Here is a 21,676-nt window from a genome sequence, read left to right as displayed (position 1 = left end):
CTCTGTTTGAGCGTCGCCAACAGATACCATCCAAGTCATAACAAAAGATTCAAGTTTCCCTTCTAGCCCTCGACACCTATCGAGGACAGAAACAGATACAAGACGACCACTCCCTGGACACGCAAGTTCTCTTGGGAGCGCGACCCGAATCAGGAAGATCCTGATGAAGAAGAGGTAGACGGACAGTTTAGCTCTCCCACCTCACCGACAGAGCAGTACCACTCAGACGAGGGACTGAACGACAAAGAAGATCTAGGAAACACTCCGACTTCTGAAGAGGACTTTCCAGACGAAGTACCTCCCCAAAACACTAGCGCCAATCCGAAGACAAGAATGTCTAACCCATCATCCTCCACCACTGTCGTAGTCCATGCCCCTGAACTCAAAGCAGGAGCACCAATGGAATACGATGGTGACACCGATGACGCGCAACGATGGCTCTACAGCTTGAAGACGTATTTCATCATCAATCCCACCGTCTACAGCAGCGAGCAGATCATGGTCTCAGTCGCCCTGTCATTAATGACAAAGAGCAGCGCTAAAGCATGGGCTGATAACTTCTACCGCGAAGCTTTCAGCACCAACCCTCCGAAATTCGGAACCTTCGCCAAATTCGAGAAAGGATTCAACCTTGCATTTCAACCCGTTGATAAGCAGGTGAATGCCCTCACCGAAATCGCCGAACTCAGAATGGGAAACAATGTTACGGACTACATCTCGAAGTTCAAAACGTTGGCTACCATCGCCAATATCAAGGAAGGCGTGACACTCTCACACTTCTTTGAGAAAGGCCTGAACCCAAGCCTTCGCGAAGCAATCTACAGGAAGGAGACACTTCCTGACACTATCGAAAAGTGGTACACTTCTGCGGTTCAGCTCGATGCTAACTACCGCAGGAGCAAGGCCGTCTCTGCCAACTCCCGAAACCAACACTCCCGATACGCCCCTCGCAGTTCCAAGTACTACCCCAAGCCTAATGTCTCATCGTCCAGAGACCCTAACGCTATGGACGTAGACCGCACCCTCTCTCAGGCAGAGAAAGACGAATGCTACAAGAAGGGCCTTTGCTTCTCATGCAAAGAGCATGGCCACAGAGCCAACGATCCCAGATTCCACCCGAAGATACGACGTGGAGAGAAGAAAGATACCAAAGGAAAGACTCCGGTAACGACTGGTAGAGACCAGCGTGACGATGAAAACCTCCGGAGACGACATGGAGACCAACCGGCTCCAAGAATCAGAGGATTTTTAGAGCGGAGGACCGCAAAAGCAATGTGCGTCCCCTCCTTAGATATCCTGTGTACTCATACTGTAGGAAAAGAAAATGAATTCCGTGTCCTGGTGACACTTTTCTCTTCCACGAGTACGAAAACCATTGCAACAACAGCCATCATCGACTCAGGGGCTGGGGGAACATTTATTTGTGACACCTTCGTAAAGAAGCACAATATTAGAACCCACCTCCTGAAGAAACCCTTCCGCATCACTACGGTAGATGGAAGCCAATCCACTGCTGGGAAGGTCACCAGATACTGCGTGCTCTTCATCCGACTCGACGGACGAACCATATGGGGAAAGTTTAACGTCACCAGACTCTCCAAACGAGACGAAATTCTGCTAGGGAAACCCTGGCTATCCGCCATGAAACCGGATATCGATTGGGGATGCAATGAAATCACAATGCTCCCCACACCCAGATCCAGACACGTTGAGAATCTACTCAACAACATTCGAAAAGAAAACGGGGCGACCCCTTACCGATTCGAAGGTCTCCGACCAATGATCGAGGACGAGGAAGAGGCTCCTTTCAAGCCTCTCAAGTCACTCCCTCTGAGTATGGAACACGTACTCGAAGAAATACGACGCAAGAAGAAGAAAAAGAAGACGAAGAAGGCAAAACCTGCCAAGGAGGTACCCGCCGAAGAAAAGCATTTCGAAATGCCTCAAGAAACTAACGTCATGGAAGACGTCTGGATAGGGAAGATCAACCCCCTACCTGAAGTCAAGGAAGTTGCGACTTACCCTTTGACTGACGACGAGATTCTTATAGAATACTCGGTCGATGGTTCCTCGGTCAGACTGATCGAGAACCTCACTTTCGATATTCCCCTAACAAGGGATGGAACCTCCAAGATGGAAACCACGAAGACAAGAAAAACTCCCCTTCGCAACATTTGGATCCTTGCTACGGCAAAGGAGGAGTACACAAAGACCAGTAACAAGGCGCAGGAATTTGCCAAGGACAAGGCTCAAGAAACGAAGAAGAAACCATTCAAAGAGCTTGTCCCCAAATACCTTCACGACTTCGCAGATATATTTGCGAAAGATGGGCTCAATAAGCTTCCCCCATCAAGACCAGGTGTAGATCACCGAATCGAAACAAAGGAAGGTTTTATTCCAAAATCTTCCTGTGCTTACCCGCTCTCTCCAAAAGAGACAGAAGCGGTTAAAGCGTTTCTGGACGAACATATCCAGAAAGATTTTATCCAACCATCGAAGTCGCCTCAAGCCTCTGGCTTCTTCTTTTTAGGAAAGAAGGACAGCTCCCTTCGCCCCTGTCAGGACTACCGGTACATTAACGAATGGGCTATCAAGAATGCATACCCACTTCCCCTCATTCCGCCCCTTATCGCCAAACTCAAGGATGCAAAATATTTCACCAAAGTGGACGTACGATCAGGATACAACAATATTTTAATCCACCCCGACGACAGATGGAAGGCAGCCTTCTCGACATCTTTTGGGCTCTTTGAGCCAAAAGTGATGTTCTTTGGGCTCTCCAACTCGCCAGCAACGTTCCAGGCCTACATGAACCAGACGTTCAGCAAGGAGATAGATGAAGGATGGCTCATCGTCTATATGGACGACATCCTAATATTCTCTTCTGACCTTGCAGAACACCAGATGCGCACCCATAGGGTTTTAGAGAAGCTCCGTCAGGAACAACTCTTCCTCAAACCCGAAAAGTGCACCTTCGACTCCCAAGAGGTAGAGTATCTTGGGATGATCATCCGACCCGGACAGGTTGCCATGGACCCGGCAAAACTCAAGGGGATCAGCGAATGGCAGACTCCATCGACGGTAAAAGAAGGTCAGATCCTTCCTAGGATTCTGCAATTTCTACCGTCATTTCATCTCCCATTATTCCGACCTCGCTCGCCCCCTCCTCGACCTCACAAAGAAAGACACCGTGTTTTCTTGGTCCACCGACTGCGAAGCTTCATTCCTGAAGCTAAAGCAATGTTTTACCACCGAACCTGTACTTCGGAACCCTGACCCATCTCGCCAATTCGCATTGGCCACTGACGCATCACTATTTGCGACAGGAGCAGTCCTCCTGCAAACCGATGACAATGGGTCTTACCACCCATGTGGATACCTCTCACAGTCTCTCAACGCTGCGGAACGGAATTACCAGATTTACGACCGAGAGCTTCTTGCGGTTATCCGTGCCCTGAAGGCGTGGAGACACTTCCTCGAAGGCAATCCCCATCCGGTGATCGTCCTCACCGACCACAAGAACCTCCTATACTTCCGTTCCTCACAGATGCTGACCCGCCGGCAAGCCCGCTGGCAGCTCACCCTCTGCGAGTACGACCTTCAATTCCATCATGTCCCAGGCAGCAAGCTTGCTGCACCCGATGCCCTCTCCTGACGACCAGATCATGACGATTTGGATCGAGATAACGAGGACGTTATCCTCCTCCCAGATTCGCTCTTTGTTAAACTTATTGACACTGCCCTAGTGTCAAAGTTCAAAGCAGCGAATGATAACCCTGCTGATCTCACCATACAGACAGCAGCTGACGCCTTAAATGGCCTCTGCGCCCCCCCTATGAAGTCTGCCTTGTCAGACTGGCGCATCGACGACGGCATCCTTTATTTTAAGGACCGAGCCTACATTCCCCCGGACCTCCGGAAGCGCATCCTGGAGCTCCACCATGATCACCCGACTGCCGGGCACCCCAGATGTTCCAACACCAAATGGAACGTCAAGAAAAGCTATTGGTGGCCCGGCATGGGCACCTTCATCCGACAATACGTTGATGGCTGCACTATGTGTCAGCAGATGAAATCCGACACTCATCCTACCACACCTCCCCTTATGCCCATTCCCTCCACCTGCACTAGACCGTTCTCCCAAGTCTCAGTTGATCTTATCACCGATCTTCCGGAGAGCAGCGGCTATGACTCCATTATGGTCGTGGTCGACCATGGGCTTACGAAGGGGGTAATTTTCTCGCCTTGCAAGAAAACCATCACTGCAGAAGGCGTTGCTGAATTATTCTACAAAAAGGTGTTTATGCGATTCGGATTATACGACAAGATCATCTCCGATCGAGGCCCACAATTCGCCTCGAAGCTAGCAAAAGAACTCGGACGGCTCCTGGACTACCAGGTAGCCCTCTCCACTGCCTATCACCCCCAGACGGATGGGCAGACAGAACGAATGAACCAGGAGCTGGAGACATACCTTCAGATCTATTGTAGGACAACTCCTAACGATTGGGCCAAACACCTCCCCATGGCCGAATTTGTCCACAATTCCAGACGACACTCCGCTCGGAACGCATCCCCGTTGTACCTCATGATGGGTTACGAACCCAAAGGCATACCATATGTTACAAGAACATCTAGACGCTTGGGCCCCTACTATTTTTCTCCTGATCCTCCTCGTATCAGCCCTCGCATCATACCCTTACCCCGACCTTACCCTTGTCATCCTCGTCATCCTCGCATTCCCTTTTGCCCTCTACCTGTCGCTTCAGCAAAGCCAGTACATCTGGCCAGATCCTTTCGCTGACGAAGCATACCCATGCTCCGTTTCACCACCTGACTGATCCTGCGGACAGTCCCTTTGCCCTTACCGTCCGGACGGTAACCTATGATATGATGCATGACGCATCCCCTTTGCCCTGTTCCCTTTTATGATCTCTGACTCGGTGCGCAGTCGCACATGCGACTTATACTTAGATCCGCAGTTGCATGATCGTGCCCCTGCGCGTTTCACTTCTTATTTCGATCTTTGACTCACTTTCTTATCTAGCACGTTCTACTCAGACCGAACGTGCCTTCCTGTTATGGTCTTACCCTTCACCGATTGCCTCTCCCGGTAGTACGAGTTATCATCCACTAATACGTTCCCTGTCCTCTATATAAACTCGCTACCATGTACCATATTCCCTAACTTGAATCTACTTGGTTCTTGACCTCCTACTCTCACCAGAGTGATCCTTCTGCCTCGCCAGCAGTCTATATTCTATCTTCTTATCTGCTCATCGCGGATAAGCCTATAGTCTCGACCTTTACTCATCGACTTCGTCGACGAGCAAAGCCCCTGTTAACTAGTCGGACTTCCGTCCTTCTAATTAACGACGATCCTTACGATTAACCTTCGGGTGTCGTAAGCCTAGGCCGATATAGCTTATTGTCTCGCACCCGCGTGACATAAGCTACCCGATTTGGACATAGGCGTCAAATCGTACTTGCCAAAGACACGCCAAGTACGACCCCTAACCTTGGGCTAGCCCAAGGACGTCCACAGACCGTTGACGACACAAGCTCTGTTTGAGCGTCGCCAACAGATACCATCCAAGTCGTAACACCATACGCCTTCCCTGACTCAGCTCTGCCAGCAGCAGAAGATCGAGTCAAGAAACTGGCGAAGATCCGTGAAGAAGCCCTTGCATGCCACAGCCTTGCGCAGCAACGCATGGCAGAACGCACGTTTGGGCGAAAGTACCAACCTTGGAAGGTTGGGGACAAGGTGTGGCTATCTGCTGCGCATTTGATCACCCACTTCCCTTCAAAGAAACTCGCACTGAAACAATACGGACCCTTTACCGTTAAACAGGTCCTATCCCCCATCACGTTCACCCTCGAACTCCCTGCCACCTGGCGTGTTCACCCCACGTTCCATGCATCAGAATTATCCTCCTATCAGGAGACGGACGTGCATGGCCCGAACTATACTGAACTGCCACCGGACCTGATCGACGGGGAAGAACATTACGAAATCGAAGCGATCATCCAACACAGGGGTACCGGAATGAAACACCGATACCTGGTCTCCTGGGTTGGCTATCCACCCTCCGAACAAACGTGGATCCCAGAGAAGGAACTGAAGTCCGCAGCGGAGATGCTCAAGGACTATAAGAGACTCAAGCTAACAACAAAACTCCTCAGTTGTTGACCAGCTACCATCATCTCCATGTCTACCACTTCGTCCAATGCCTCCTCCCTCTCCCTCGGATCCACAGCCTCTATCGTCAAACTCATCCACGAGTCCACCTTTTCTCTCACGCAGACCCCGGACTCTCAGAAGGCATTCTGGGAGGCCGTTATTCTCGATGCGCAGTATGCGCTTCGACTCAACAGCTTTATTGACTGTACCAAAGACACAGTTCTTCTGGAGATTGTCAACGCCTTTCGGGCAGTTGACACTATCGCTTTCACAGCCGGACCACCCGGTATCTGTCCCCCTCACCCGATCACCCGATACTCAGTCACGAAGGCCAAGAGGTCCCTCTTGAACCTTCTAGCTACTAGAAACTTTGGTGACACAGTTGCCAGGATAGAAGAAGAAATCGCATACAACCAACCGCCTGTACAGGCATCCATTGTCGAGCGTACTGCCGAGTGCAGTGCTCCAACTCCTCCTCCTGAATGATCCAACCTCATCCCCACCGACCTCACATCAGAAGAAATCGACAAAATGTTCGCAGAACACGAAGAAGAGCAGTACAGGATGATGACCAGTGACGAGCTCGAGGAACTCCAAGCTGCCATCATCAACGACGAGGTCATAGCCAACGACCCGCTACCTGCTCCCTACAAAGGGAAGAAGAAGCACGAAGAAGAAAAGTCGAGTAAGGAAACTCACACACCACCTTGGAGAAAGACGAACAAAGAAGACAAACCGAGCTTGGAAGCTCGTCTTACCACTCCCCCTCCAGGGTTCACCTCTACCGATGACATACCAATATTATCTATCGGGTCACCCATCATAAGGGATGACACCCCTATTCCTGTCCCCCCACCTACGCATACCCCTTGATGAAGCCGCCGACTGAATACCGAGCGTATCCTCGCGCTCAGGTTACCCATCACCCGACATGTACCGGGCCAAGACCCCACTAGGCAACAGATACTTAACGACACGCACACTAGGACGACCCCACAACCCTACCAGTGCAACTTTAAGTGCAGGGTCTGCCACCAGTACGGCCACAAACAGAAACAATGTGAGCGATATTTTTGCCGCATTTGTAGACGGTTCGCCCCCGGACATCTTACCCCCTTCTGCCCTCGCCTTCACAGCAAGAAGATCCTTTGTCGAGGAATATCCTCTGAGACGTTCTACACTGACATGCATCAGTTAGAAGCAGCGTATGATCACGACGCTGCACAACTCAAACAAGATAGAGAAGAAAATGCCTTGGAAGCCATGAATGCACTCCGAGACCTCGATTGCAACCCCTCCTGGTATGACAACATGGATGACTGAACTCGTTGATTTCAGTCCTAGAAACCAGGGTAATGTTACAAGAACATCTAGATGCTTGGGCCCCTACCATTTTTCTCCTAATCCTCCTCGTATCAGCCCTCGCGTCATACCCTGACCCCGACCTTACCCTTGTCATCCTCGTCATCCTCGCATTCCCCTTCGCTCTCTACCTGTCGCTTCAGCAGAGCCAGTACATCTGGCCAGATCCTTTCACTGACGAAGCATACCCATGCTCCGTTCCACCACCTGACTGATCCTGTGGATAGTCCCCTTGCCCTTACTGTCTGGATGGTAACCTATGATATGATGCACAACGCATCCCCATTGCCCTTTTCCCTTTTTCGATCTCTGACTCAGTGTGTTACGACTTGGATGGTATCTGTTGGCGACGCTCAAACAGAGCATGTGTTGTCAACGGTCGAGGACGTCCTTGGGCTAGCCCAAGGTTAGGGGTCTTACTTGGTGAGGCTTTGGCAAGTAAGATTTGACGCCTATGTCCGAATCGGGTAGCTTACGTCAAGCGGATGCTAGACGATGAGCTGTATTTGCCAAGACTTACGACACCCAAAGGTTAATCGTAAGATCGTCGTTAATTAGAAGGACGGAAGTCCGACTAGTTAACAGGGGCTTTGCTCGTCGACGAAGTCGATGAGTAAAGATCGAGACTAAGGACTTATCCGCGAAGAGCAGATAAGAAGATAGAATATAGACTGCTGGCTAGGCAGAAAGGATCACTCTGGTGAGAGTAGGAGGTCAAGAACCAAGTAGATTCAAGTTAGGGAATATAGTACATGGTAGCGAGTTTATATAGAGGACAGGAGAAGTATTAGTGGATGATAACTCGTACTACCAAGAGAAGCAATCGGTAAAGGGCATAACCATAAAAGGAAAGCACGTTTGCGTTGAGACACGGGCGAAGCAGAATGTGCAGGATAAGAAAGTGAGCCAAAGGTCAAGACAGGAGGTGAAACGCGCAGGGGCATGATCGTGCAACTGCGGATCTAAGTATAAGTAACATGTGCGACTGAGCACTGAGTCAGAGATCGAAAAAGGGAAAAGGGCAACGGGGATGTGTCGTGCATCGTATCATAGGTTACCGTCCAGATGGTAAGGGCAAGGGGACTATCCACAGGATCAGTCAGGTGGTGGAACGGAGCATGGGTATGCTTCGTCAGTGAAAGGATCTGGCCAGATGTACTGGCTCTGCTGAAGCGACAGGTAGAGAGCGAAGGGGAATGCGAGGATGACGAGGATGACAAGGGTAAGGTCGGGGTCAGGGTATGACGCGAGGGCTGATACGAGGAGGATTAGGAGAAAAATGGTAGGGGCCCAAGCATCTAGATGTTCTTGTAACACAGTGCGCAGTCGCATATGTTACTTATACTTAGATCCGCAGTTGCACGATCGTGCCCCTGCACGTTTCACTTCCTGTTTTGACCTTTGGCTCACTTTCTTATCCTGCACGTTCTGCCTCGCCCGTGTCTCAATGTGAACGTGCTTTCCTTTTATGGTTATGCCCTTTACCGATTGCTTCTCTTGGTAGTACGAGTTATCATCCACTAATACTTCTCCTGTCCTCTATATAAACTCGCTACCATGTACTATATTCCCTAACTTGAATCTACTTGGTTCTTGACCTCCTACTCTCACCAGAGTGATCCTTTCTGCCTAGCCAGCAGTCTATATTCTATCTTCTTATCTGCTCTTCACGGATAAGTCCTTAGTCTCGATCTTTACTCATCGACTTCGTCGACGAGCAAAGCCCCTGTTAACTAGTCGGACTTCCGTCCTTCTAATTAACGACGATCTTACAATTAACCTTTGGGTGTCGTAAGTCTTGGCAGATACAGCTCATCGTCTAGCATCCGCTTGACGTAAGCTACCCGATTCGGACATAGGCGTCAAATCTTACTTGCCAAAGCCTCGCCAAGTAAGACCCCTAACCTTGGGCTAGCCCAAGGACGTCCTCAACCGTTGACGACACACGCTCTGTTTGAGCATCGCCAACAGATACCATCCAAGTCGTAACATGATGTATGAATCATCATTGCGTAGTATTGGAGCTGGTCCAGACATCCTTGTCGAGATTGCTGACCAAGAACTCGCTCGCATTGGGCTCACCCCAGGTGACATCATTTGTTTGAAAAAAGGAAGCATCACTTGGTGGAATGGCCCTCTTGCGAAGAATGAGCTAATGGACAGTACAAAACGTAAATGTAGTGATACTACCAATTCCGAGATTCCTGAGGACTGGAGATACCAGTATGAAAAAAGATACCATGATGGAGGACGAGCACGCATCAATGGGAGTAGAATGAGAATCGAAGAGCGGCCACCTGGTGAGTTTGATGGTATGATTGTCATGCAATCTGGACTCACGAGATTTAGGGGAGTGTCCTGATCTTGATTATGATCTTTATCACTTTTGCGGCAACAGATGAGAGTGGGTTCCCTTTCCACCAGGGTATACATTTGATGCAGAAGGTAGTCGCGAAGATGAAGATCCATTCAGGCAGAAATACATCAGAAATATTTAGGCAATATAACCAGAAGCACGGAAATACTCTTCTGCTTTATCAGGTGTAATGTTTTGGCATGCTCGTACAATAACAGTCAAGGACTTATCGAGAAAATGATGATGTAAGTAAGACTTGATAGAAGAAAAAGCCTGCTCAATGGGGTTATAGTCTGGTGAGTACGGAGGTAGAAACACGAGTTTACACATAGCCTCATCCTCTACAACACATCGAACTTCTTCGCTGTGGTGGATATGACAATTGTCCAATACGAGAACACTACGAGGACCAGGGTAGGGGTTGGTCAAGGGCAGCTATTCATAAATCAATCAGTGAGAATCACAAAATTATTACAAGCCATACCACATGTTCTTGTAAGAACTGCACAAATCTCTCGCTTGTCACAGGCCCTTTGATGATATCATAGGCAATGATTCCATCGAGTGTGAGGATGGGCAAAATGGAGTACCGTTTGCCTTGCATGAAACATTTCCTCTGGATACACCGGGTATGAATTAGCCAAAACTGATACTGATCTGTAAACAAAGCAAACCTTGTTCCAATTTTCGAGTGTCCAAATTTACGAATCAATGTCCTTTCATCTTTCGCAGCTTCATCACCAAACATCAACATTTCAGGGTCTGGCACGATCTCGGCAATATTGTTCATAAATATAGCATGTCGTTCCTCATCTCATTCAAGAGCACGAGCCGAGATATTCTTGTGGCTGTAATGTAGCCTGTGCAAGGTGCGGAACAGTGTGTGTACAGATACAAAAACACCACAGCGAGCCTGCAACTCGTGTTGTAGTTCATCGAGGTACATAGTGGGATTTCGACGAAGGATAGTAGTGAGAAAGGCAATATTGTCTATACTGAGGTTGCGACGGCGACCACGAAGCCCATGGTTTGCATGTTGAGATGAGGTGCCAGTCAATTTGATGGTTTTGTAGACGAGAGTCTTCTTGATACCAAGTAAATGGCAAATTCGTGTGACAGAATACCCACGTCGGTGCAAAACAGGTATGCGAGCCTTTAGATCTGGTGAAACTGTGTGTGGCGGCATGGTGAGTGCGTCGTTGAATGAGATGCAGTAAGCCAAACACTTACGGGGTCTTACTTCGGGTGTTTCCGAGACGCAAATTCAACTTGTGCGTTTCCGCATAATATTGCAATCAGCTGTAAGCGCAAAGTTGTTGAAAGTCTGCCGGATCCGGCCCGGCACGGCTAGGTCCAAGTTTGTTCGAGTTAATAATGCCAGGTTGGTACAGTGGCCGATGGGCTAAGGGAATCCATGCATCTAACAGCCATGTAGCAGAGGTAAACATGGTTGCAGGCATTCAACAACGTACAATTTCTTCATCCATAAACGGCTGTCTCGGGGAGATTATAACAGTAATAGTACAAGACAACTTTGTGTCAAATCATAAATGATGGCAGCTCAAGCGAGTTCCCACTGTTCCCCATTCTCTGTGTAGAGGAGCTCCTTCACGTTCTCCCCATTCTCAACCAAGGAAGGCCCAACCATGAAGTTGCTTAGAAGGGCACTAAACGTCAACCCTGACAGAGGAGCAGGTGAAAGAATGACTTGGCCAGTGACGGTGTTGACGTTCACGGACAGATTGACGGTGGTCAACGCGATAGCAATGTTATCAGAACCAATCATGACGGTCCCTGAGGTACCAGTGTTGGTACGACTAACGGTGAAGCGAGTGCGTTCGGTGCGCGAAACATAGACCGTGTTTGTCGCGTTAGACGATGGATAGTACCAATAGTCGTAAGGAGCGACTTTAGAGCGAATGAAGAAACTTTGGTAGGGCTATAATCAGGAAAATGTAGAACATACTGCAAGGAACTAACTCACGAGTTTCCGCTAATGTTTTCCGTTGAATTATCAAGCGGCGGGATAATGCTCAACCCACGACCACCTAAGTCGTTTTCCAAGGTGAAAAACACCTTGCCAAGGAATTGGGTAGCAACCCCATTCGTGGTGAGGGAGTCGGGGGCGTTGGCCAGGCCTGGGTTATGGGTGTAGAACTGGGCGTTGACGCGCTGAATGCTGTTCACGAAACTAGTGATGGCGGAAGTGGACACGGCGCGCCACCACTCATCGGCCACTGCACGACTAGCAAAGGTAATCACATATCGATAGGTCACGTTGTCTGTCACCTGAATGGCGATTTAGCACGACATTGCAGACACTGAAGAATGAATCTTGGGCCTACATTCTTTACATATGCGTAGAAGACCATGACTGTATGTTCCGTAGGAGAAATGACTTGTTGGTTGTGGTTGGATTGAAATGAGTCGTTTAAACACTGCACATTATATAGGGAGAGAAAGTTATTTGGTCGAGTTAATCATAGCATCTCGACTAACTGCGATTTGAAAATAAAAAGGGGGTGGAGTAAAAGAAATACTATTCGAGTGAGGAACTGGTGCGAGGTACCACAAACTCGACCGCAACTTTCCAAACTGGACATTCCGGTAGGCTGCATCACCCGGCACCTGGACATGCAGAGTCAACAACCTCGTCCGATAGGTGTGTAAAGATAACAACCGGCATTCGATATAGCCCTGATCGCCGTCCTGGACCAGGTGTCCTTAGTATCACAGTCGTCGGTGGTGGCATGTCTACTGTTCTGCAAAAGGAACGTGCAACATGTAATTGTTAAAACGTGTGCGAGACACTTATTAGAACTGTAAGAAAGTTATTTGCAGAAGTTACGACTTACCTTCATGTACACCTGAATCAGACCAAGCTTGCTTCGTGTTCCGTCTGAAGCGCGAGTTACGAGTGTCAAAGAAGAGCGACTCGTGACCAGGAAGATGGGCTCACGGCGGCTCGGGATCCCCCATGTCTTCTTGCGCCCAACTGACACCAGATATGGGACGCCGGATACGCATTTTGTGCGATTTACCGTCCTTCGCTCTGTGCGATCTTCTCTTCCTCTCTAAGTCCAGGTTCCAGACTCTTATGATAAGTGGGGGAGACCCGGCTGTCTGTAACAGATGTGCCTCTACAAATCCCTCCAAGCCCCGACATGATATCGTCTTCACTTTGGAAATGAATTGATGACCGCTGATGATTTGAGAGCCAGCCGACTGCAGGAATAAAGGTGCTCCCGAATGTGAATTACCAGATCATTACCAGTCTTAGTACGAGAACGAGGATGGACAATTGGATGACCCTGTGGTGGGTGCGACTACCAGAGAGGGGAGGGGAAGCGCAAAGAACCAGAAGGGGGGGGGCATCAAAGTGCACAAATATTTTGCGATTATAGCGGAGCTGTACCGGAAACAATAAGTGAAATGATTTTGAATGCAATAACAAATGACACCGCATCAGAACATTGGTCATGAGCCGGCCGATACGCACGACACAGTAGATATGATTGGATGCCTGAAAGACAGGGAGAGACGATAACACGGACACCTTACTGTGAGCCACCACAATCGACTCGCCGTCAAACTACACCCAACCTGCAAACAGCTCAGTGCACAAACGACAAAGGCTGCAGTGCTCACGAAAGCCGAGAACATAAGTCTTCAAGGGATTCGACACACGACAGATGATATTCAGGGTAATGACGTGCATCATAGTGAATGAGATAATCTGAGGTGGTATGGGCAACCACATGCGATGCGGCACGCGACTTTGCGGACGATCGCACACTGCGGGAACATGAGCTCTTTGCAGAAAGAACACAATGGAGAGAGCCTACGAGTAAGCAGTGTAAAATACAACAGTGACAATGCTCTACAGCGTGGAGAAAAGATAGTGACCCTGCAGCTTAAATGTCATTAGTAACATCAAACATCAATCTCGACGAATGAGCAATGAAAGATTCAAAGGCGGAACATAGTCAGCTGGGAGAATTGGGGTTATGGTCATATAGAAGTGCACAACTGGGACCTTCTTCACAGAGCAGAGGCGATATCATGATGGGTTAACCCCTGGGTGTGTTGACTCTTGGCAAACGAGTTGAAAACGTTGAAAATTGGTCACGGTGATGCATGTAGCGTCTCAAAAGTTCACTCCGTCCGCCGTATCCGGCCACAAATAGCACCAAACATCACATTGCGATTCAGTTCAGCTATGAAATAACTTAAACGAGCATTACGGCAAAACTTGGAATACATAAAAACAGAAGTCGCTCTCTACAGACTATCCACTAATTGTAAAACACATCTAGTAAACATCGAGCATCTCTCGTTCTACATGCTTGTACATGGATACGTTCCTGGAAAGCTATTGAAGCCATAGCGCTTGCTGTATCGGAATCGGCCGCGAACTGATATTCTCGAACACCAGGGACGAGGCGGCGTGATCACAGCACAGTCATCTGTGCCGTCTCGAAACCGAGATAAATCTGAGTGCCTGGAGAATATATGTCCCATAGAAACGATGAATCATGGTCGCACGTAGAGGTCGGTGACAGATCGGCAAACCGCTGAGAGCGTTGGAGAGAAAAAACCAATCTGGAAGCAAGAGATAAGAAACTAGCGCACGCAACACTTCAGCAGAACAAGAGAGCCTCACTCGCGTTATGAGCTTACCTCTAACTGACGTGAGTTTGCATCAACAGTTCGTGATAATACTTCTTGTTGAGTGTCTTCGTAGTTAACGGAAGTGGTCCAGACCGCGGACACAGAGCAAGGACCTACACAACTTCCCTACCACGCTTGGAAACACAAGCTGCATATAAGACGATAAAAAAACGGTCATTATAGACCACCGTTGCCTCTGCCACAGATTAGCTGAGGTATTTTCACATCGTTCTTTTGATGTGGAAGACTGACCCGGACCAGCTGCACCTATAAGACTGTTGTCAGCGAGATCGCTGATCCTGTAAGGGTGTTGACCTACCGAACGTTAGTCCTGGAAATCTCATGAGGTCACTAGTCGTCTCATACTTAATCTTGCTCGCCCCAATCCACAGCCAAGGTGAACTGGGCCATCACGATGAACATATGGCTGGATTGAACAAACCTACAAAAAATAGCTGCCAATAAGATTCCCATTGATGGCTGGCCACCAACTGGGATCGTTCGAGACTAGGGTTGCTATACTATTGACTACGACAGAGAGATGTGAGGGCTTTGTACATCGAATCAAACAAGAACGAAATGGACCTGCCGGACTTTCGAGAATTCCAGGTTCTTGTAACTCATCGCCAGTTCCAACTTCACCGAGACATTCGTTACTCTTGGTAGTACAGTAAGAATATGCCAATGATTATCGGAGGAAATTATCACTTGAAAAAAGAAAGCTTACTATTCACCATGAGGACTCAGTCTCTGGGTGACGCTGTCCTTTAGAAGGGACAGCTCGGCATCAGCTCGATGAAAAGATTTTGTCCCTACCGTAGGTGACAGAAACGTATGCGGCATCTGTCTTGACAGATGTCAGTTTCTGACGAACGACGAAGGCAAAAGTATTAAGTTGTGTTCATTTTCCAGCGACTTGGCTTCGTTGAACAAACTGTGTATTAGGTGGGCGCCTGCAGTGACTCGAGTACACACCATTCGTTGCTACATGCGTGACCCGACGCAGAGGAATTACTACAACGGCGAACATGCATCCGAGATTCCGAATGTGGCGTGACTCAGACAAACTTGGACACATAATCAAACGCCACAACGACGAGTTCGCAATTTATCCTCCTGGCTCCATCTGTTACAACGCCCCACACGACATGCATGGTTCCTCGACAGAATTCGTGTACACGATGAACAAGGCATCCCGATTCTATTAGCATAAAAATCGTCTGGCTGACACTCACAGCCGAACGAGCACGATATAACACCGTTCCGCGCCCCATCGTACTGGACCAGTATGGATATATCAACCTCACTCGTCCATCTTGCGGGATATAGAGTCACATCTGCCATGTCCCAATCAATATTAGATGTTAAATCATGACGCCGCCGGTCATTATTGAATACAGTCAATCGTCTGGTAGTCCCGGTCACGGATTGCAATATTTCGACGGCCTTATCGATTATTGGAATACTCGAACACGATGATACCTTGTCCAGAGTCTCCTGGGCTCAACGATTTAACATCAAGAGGGAAGGTACTCGATCCATTTTTGGTGTCCTTTGGCCAACGTTCTGTATGATTGATTTCTCCCAAACGAGTGTCTGACTTATATTCTGGTCCTCCTGTTTGTCGGCATAGAATATCCACGGACTTACAATGCTAGCGATCGCCGATCGCACCCAGAAAGGCAAGTGTAGTATTGCACTTGCAGTTTAAAACTCCATTACTGAAGACTATAAAATCAACTGCCCGCCCGCTCGTTCAGTTTCAGCAAACTTTTCTCCCTTGCCAACGTACCCCTAATAGCATATATTCCTGCATAAGCTCAATCGCCTTGCCCACTTTCGATTTTATCTTAGCATAATGTCCTCTCCAGGATCGTCTCCGCGAGATTTGTCCCTCAGACTGGTGTCGCCATCTTCCACCCCGCTAGATTTTGTTTCTTCTCCGCTCATTTCCTCCCCGCTCAAACCACCTTTGTCCCCTCGTCTTTGGCAGGCTCCACTGCAGAGCCCAGGCGGCGGGACTCACTCACACCAGCGCAGGCAGTCACTTAGCCAGTCGTATTTCAACGTCATTCCGCCGTACCCCATCCTGGATTCGGATGTCGCTCGTCGCACTATGGAATCCTCCAGTCCACAGAGTTCACCTAGACAGCGCATTGTTGAACAGCTGTCGATGTCCATCGGAGGTTCTTCCGCTGGGTCGACTCCCTATATGCGCCCTCGCTTGTCCTCTGGCTCATCTAACCAATATTCGTCACCCTCTTTATCTGGTTATCGGCCACCGTCACTTGCGGCCTCTCCCATACTAGAAACCCCACCGCCTTATGGTTGTGCGCATTCTCCATATCCAAGTCATAAACGTTCGGCATCATACAACCTCCCTGCGACAGCTGCTGGTCCTTACGCCCGTTTGAGGTCTAACTCTTCCGTGCAAAGTCCCTCGACATCAGGCCATAGAAATTCGCACTCCCTTTCTTACTCACCATTCCGTCGTTCTCAGTCATCATTCCAAGCCAGTGGTTCATTTGCTGATCACGACTATGACAATGAAGATTTCGCTCATTTAAAGGGCGACACCACACCTCCAGGACGCCCGCCAAGGCGCCGGTGGAATATGACAGCTCCATGGAATCCCGCCGATGAGTGGTGGAACCCCGCAGATTTTGTATATCAAGATGAGCCCAGGGTTAAGCCTGATGCACGATCAAATTCTATCGGGCCCGGTACGCGGCTGCATCTCCCACCCAGCGACGCGACATCTAATGCAGAACCTGGCGAGTTCATACGCAGGCCACTGGGTGTCGGAATCGCGGAAGCTGAGAGAGAGACAGCGAAACGCAATAGTATCTTTGCTCCCTTTCGACGGTATTCATTTTCGCAGCATACAATGGCATGCGATGATGACCAAGGGAAAAATGGTGATAAGGAAAGGTGCCACAAATCGAAAGTGTTCTCTCGCTTCACTGGCGCCGAGATAGATGGTTTTAAAAGGGCACAGAAGGTGAGCATTCCCTGTCTACGTCTCATTCTGTATCTTCTCTTACAGAGCTTTGCAGAATGTCATCCTGGCGTGTCATTCAATACTGACACGAGATGGGCTAACTTCTGAACACGTGAAAAAGGATTCCAGAGCGTCCTGTACGTCTTCTCTCTTCGTGAATGAGAAATGAAGTTGAATTTAAGTCCATTAGGCATTGTCTCGACAGCTGGGACAATTCTTGATGAAGCACTCCCTGTTTTGAAGACTATCCTGGAGTGTACGTACGATGCGGCCGCTCTGGTTCCACTACCGTTTTTCTTGGAGGCGTCGCGGACCCTCCTAATTATTTGGGAGGCGTGCGAGCAGCTTTCGGTGAGTTGCTTACACCAATCGTCCCCATCGTTACTGATATCACATACTCCAATATCGTTCTGCAGTCGAATCGACTTTCTTGTCTTCGCATCGTCGAACGCTGTGCAGGAATGCTTTATTTTGTGCGTGAGCAGATCGAAGGAGTCGGTCCTATAGTTGGCAAGGAACTCGATGCGGCCTTCCATGTCTTTAGAGAAGTCATCTTCCAAGTAGGTTCTTGCTACTTGTATGCCTCCGCTATAGTATTGATGCCAGCGTAAATCATAGATCGAAAGGTTTCTCTGCAGAATCAGCCGCCGCCCGATGCTCAAACGCTTCATTAGGAGAGCTGAAATTGCAAAAGAACTTTGCAATTGCGATCAGGCTTTGATGGATGCTTGGTTAAGATTCACTGTATGCCATTTTTCTTGCCACATAATCACCATCTGAAACTGCAGCTCGCGGTGCAGGCAACGGTATCAGTGAGGATCGTCAAGAATGTCTCGTGTCTTGATGGGAAAATTCAAAACTTGGGGTCGGTCCTTTCGGATAACGCCACTACGCTCTGTGCGGACCTAGCACATACACTATCAACTCCGGATACAGATACCTCCGCAGCATGCAATTCAAGCCAGAAGCACAATATATGTTATCCTCTTGCAGAGACCGTCCCATCTGTGCCAGAGTGTCTGACCACCGCGGAGGGCAATGTTCGTCGCGAGCTGCTTCCTATCTTTTCTGAAGACAATTCGGACAAGGAACTCCGACACGACCAATTTCAGCTCGAACATCTTCCTGGCTTTATCAATACTGCACTGTGCGATGCTGACGTCCTCAATGGTTTGGAAATTGAACGGAACGAAGTTGCCGAGATAATGAAGGCCATGCGGCGACAGCTGGAGTCCCTGCGCCATGTATTCCCGCGGACGACCACCGTCAGTGAAAGTACTCTCGCCGAGATGGAGCTTCTGGATGCTAGCATTGTCTCTATGTCGAAGCTGCGCTGCATGCAGGTGCGAGGGGCTGGCACTGACGACCCTTTTTTGCCATGGGAACTTCCTTCATGGACAATCACGCGGTGGGTGCCTTTTTGTTTCATATTTTTCTTTTGTATTGATATAGTTATACAGATATGAGGTCGACCGGTTCGAGATGATCGATCAAGGGTCATTCTCTAGAGTTTACGCTGGATCCTGGCGCGATAGATTGGTCGCAATCAAAGTTCTCCATGACTTTACCCCAGCTTCAACATTTTGTCGAGAGGTCGAGCTGTGGCGCAGACTCAAGCACCCTCAGGTTGTTCGCATGTTCGGGGCGAGCAGTGCTCACGGTGCCAAGCCATGGTTCATCGTGAGCGAGCTATACGAACGCGGAAGCCTCGTGGAGTGGTTACTAACTGCAGCACGCGATGATTACGCCACGCCACACGAAGTCGACCAGTTCCGATTCATCTCTCAGATCGCTGGCGGCATGGAATACTTGCATGCCCAAGGAATGGTGCATGGCGATTTGAAGGTTTGTGAGCCCCATGATATCCATACATGTTTTTCTCATGTATTGGAACAGTGCGCGAATGTTTTCGTTAATACAGAAGGAAACTGTGCCATTGCTGACTTCGGTCAGAGCGAACTCAAGGATGATGCCTACAGGCTGAGCGGGCGTCAACGGCCGAGTATGTTGGCTCTTGAAGTAGCGTTTTGTTTCTGACTACCTGATTGCACAGATGGGACACCAAGGTGGAAAGCGCCAGAAGTTTTGGACGGTGCCGCAAGTCCGACAATGCAAGCGGACGTCTATGCTTTTGCGATATGCTGCGTGGAGATCCTCAATATGGGCAGCATTCCTTACGGCACCCGAGATGACGAAGATATAAAGCGGATCGTGCTCGGTACGTCCAGGGCACCTTGTTCAATTTTCAAACTTGCTCATGTCTCTATAGAGCACGATGCTCGCCCAGAGGTGTCTGATACCCCTCTTTCCAGGATTGTTCTCCCAGTCATCACCTGCTGCTGGGCGCGCGACCCCGCTTGCCGTTCGCCATTTTCCATGACGGTGTTTTGGCTTCGAGGCTGTCGGAATCTCTTACATCCCTATGGCGCGGACGGCTTAGCAACCCCTTGTACGCCGAATGGTCCCATGAACTCGCCGGTCGTTGGCTTTTCAGACCGTCCCTCGCGTGGCTTACGAGGTTTCAATACACCCCCTTCTGAAGGCCATTCTTGGCTAGCCCGAGCATCCATGCCTGACTATTACAGCGCGTCATCTGGATTTGGATCTGAGTTTGGACATTCAGAACCTGATCTAGACTTGCCGGACGTTCCAGAATCGTCTATGTCCAGCAGGACATCAGGTTTTAAGGATTCGAACGATGTCGGTGAGGTTGGCACCGTCTTCGAGTACACCACCGAAAACCATCTCCTTCTTGAGATGATGGCCACGTCCACGTGGGCACGTGCTATGCAGAATGAGAGGTGCTATAGGCTTTTAGCCAAGGACACCCATGGGTATGGAGATTTGTGTAAGACATAGCTCTGTTTACCCTTGTGATGCGATCGTGTGCGCTGATACTCATTGTTTGCTAGTCACGACGCCTCTTTGGTATCCATCACCTATCGAGGTGGGTGCTGTGGGGTATGTATCCAAACCTGACGGGGAGTTCATAACCCTGTGCAACGTCAATGAGATTGGAGGAAAGAAGAAGGCCGAGGGCGACGTGGCAAAATGTATGCCTTCCTTGCGGGATTACGGTAGCATCAACGTTGGGAAGGCACGTCGTGTTCACAACAATAGTTCGAGTATGCTGAGCAGATTCAAATTTGGCGGCAACCGTCACGAGTAAGTTTTACTAGCTTATGCCTATGGCTATATGTCACAGTATGCTGAACATTCACAGCAGCGAGAACGTATCTCGCAGGCAAGCATTTCCCCTGGAAGCTGGTAAGAAGACAGCTGCGGTCTACGCTGAGTCCTTCGAACTCCGGGATTTCTCCCATGGCAGTATTCCTGCAGTTTCACAGTGGTTTAAGGATAACATTCAAGTAATCCTGCAAGAATACGCACCGAATCACCCTATTCAGAAAGAAGACGTCTTCCTTGGTACGTGCATGTTGATGTCTACATCCCTGGCTTAGTCTGAGTAGCGTTGTTTGCCAGTGACGGGCACCGTAAACGCGTGCGACTACGCTCTATTTGTGGCCGATCCCGCCTCGTCAGGGGAGGCATACTTCAACGTTTTCTCTTCTCGCAGAGCGAATCATCCATGGGGCACTTTCACGATCAAGTCTGATGGCAAAGAGTTCTTCCCCGCCCGAAACAACTTTACGAGTAAGGTATCACGAACCCACAAGATATGGGATACCGTACTCCTTGCACGACTTCGCTTCGCGCCTGATGCAGAGGAGCCGACCATGGACTAGGAGGCATCATCTCTCAGCTTATCCAACAAATTAATTGGTTCTATACATTTTTGTACTGTTACCGTTTCAGCGGATATATCATCGTTTTCCATTGTATGCATGATATGAAATGTTGTTTTGTATTTCACGCATGTACCATATCAAGTATGATGATGACATGATCTAATTGCCATAGGTGATTCAGATAACATGTTTCTCAAAGTGCGCATTACTATGAGGAATGCGTAACGTGTATTCCTCGCACCGGACGGTTTCAGAACTCTCAGAAGAACTACATGTGGTGCCTGTGACAAAAGCTTTTCAGCCGACTATAGCAGAAGCTTTGAGAGAGTGGGATAATTGATGATGAGTTCATC

The 21,676-nt window shown here is 49.0% G+C and overlaps 3 protein-coding genes across 3 annotated transcripts; 1 reads left to right on the top strand and 2 right to left on the bottom strand.

Moving 5' to 3' along the window:
* Window positions 1-11,463: 11,463 nt before the first annotated feature.
* EDB93DRAFT_1090063 (uncharacterized protein) lies at window positions 11,464-12,274 on the bottom strand (the record flags this gene model as incomplete). The annotated part of the gene is made up of 3 exons (XM_041446252.1): window positions 11,464-11,830; window positions 11,887-12,191; window positions 12,248-12,274. The coding sequence occupies 3 exons, from the start codon at window positions 12,272-12,274 to the stop codon at window positions 11,464-11,466; spliced, it is 699 nt and encodes a 232-aa protein (XP_041305120.1).
* A 685-nt stretch (window positions 12,275-12,959) lies between these two features.
* EDB93DRAFT_1162906 (uncharacterized protein) lies at window positions 12,960-14,046 on the bottom strand. Its single transcript, XM_041450095.1, has 3 exons — window positions 13,748-14,046; window positions 13,402-13,697; window positions 12,960-13,311 (listed from the first exon to the last, which is right to left on the bottom strand). The coding sequence occupies exons 2-3, from the start codon at window positions 13,563-13,565 to the stop codon at window positions 13,179-13,181; spliced, it is 297 nt and encodes a 98-aa protein (XP_041305119.1). The 5' UTR covers window positions 13,566-13,697; window positions 13,748-14,046; the 3' UTR covers window positions 12,960-13,178.
* Window positions 14,047-17,739: 3,693 nt separating this feature from the next.
* Window positions 17,740-21,320, top strand: EDB93DRAFT_1090003 (uncharacterized protein; the record flags this gene model as incomplete). Its single annotated transcript, XM_041446248.1, has 11 exons — window positions 17,740-17,925; window positions 17,991-18,151; window positions 18,213-18,318; window positions 18,375-18,982; window positions 19,035-19,419; window positions 19,471-19,576; window positions 19,628-19,792; window positions 19,844-20,422; window positions 20,487-20,739; window positions 20,780-21,000; window positions 21,058-21,320. The coding sequence occupies 11 exons, from the start codon at window positions 17,740-17,742 to the stop codon at window positions 21,318-21,320; spliced, it is 3,033 nt and encodes a 1,010-aa protein (XP_041305118.1).
* Window positions 21,321-21,676: the final 356 nt, after the last annotated feature.

The sequence above is a fragment of the Suillus bovinus genome (assembly GCF_016758785.1).
Source record: "Suillus bovinus strain UH-Sbo-P2 chromosome Unknown EDB93scaffold_52, whole genome shotgun sequence".
NCBI lineage: Eukaryota > Fungi > Basidiomycota > Agaricomycetes > Boletales > Suillaceae > Suillus > Suillus bovinus.
The sequence above is the reverse complement of the archived record's forward strand: the minus strand, read 5'-3'. Positions and strand labels throughout refer to the sequence as shown.

Excerpts from the sequence above, each read along its gene's own strand:
- EDB93DRAFT_1162906 (XM_041450095.1), bottom strand. The coding sequence starts at position 13,565 with ATGTTCTCGGCTTTCGTGAGCACTGCAGCCTTTGTCGTTTGTGCACTG. Across the intron at positions 13,312-13,401 it reads CCAATCATATCTACTGTGTC|CTCCGCTATAATCGCAAAAT; the intron begins GTGCGTATCGGC and ends TTTCCGGTACAG.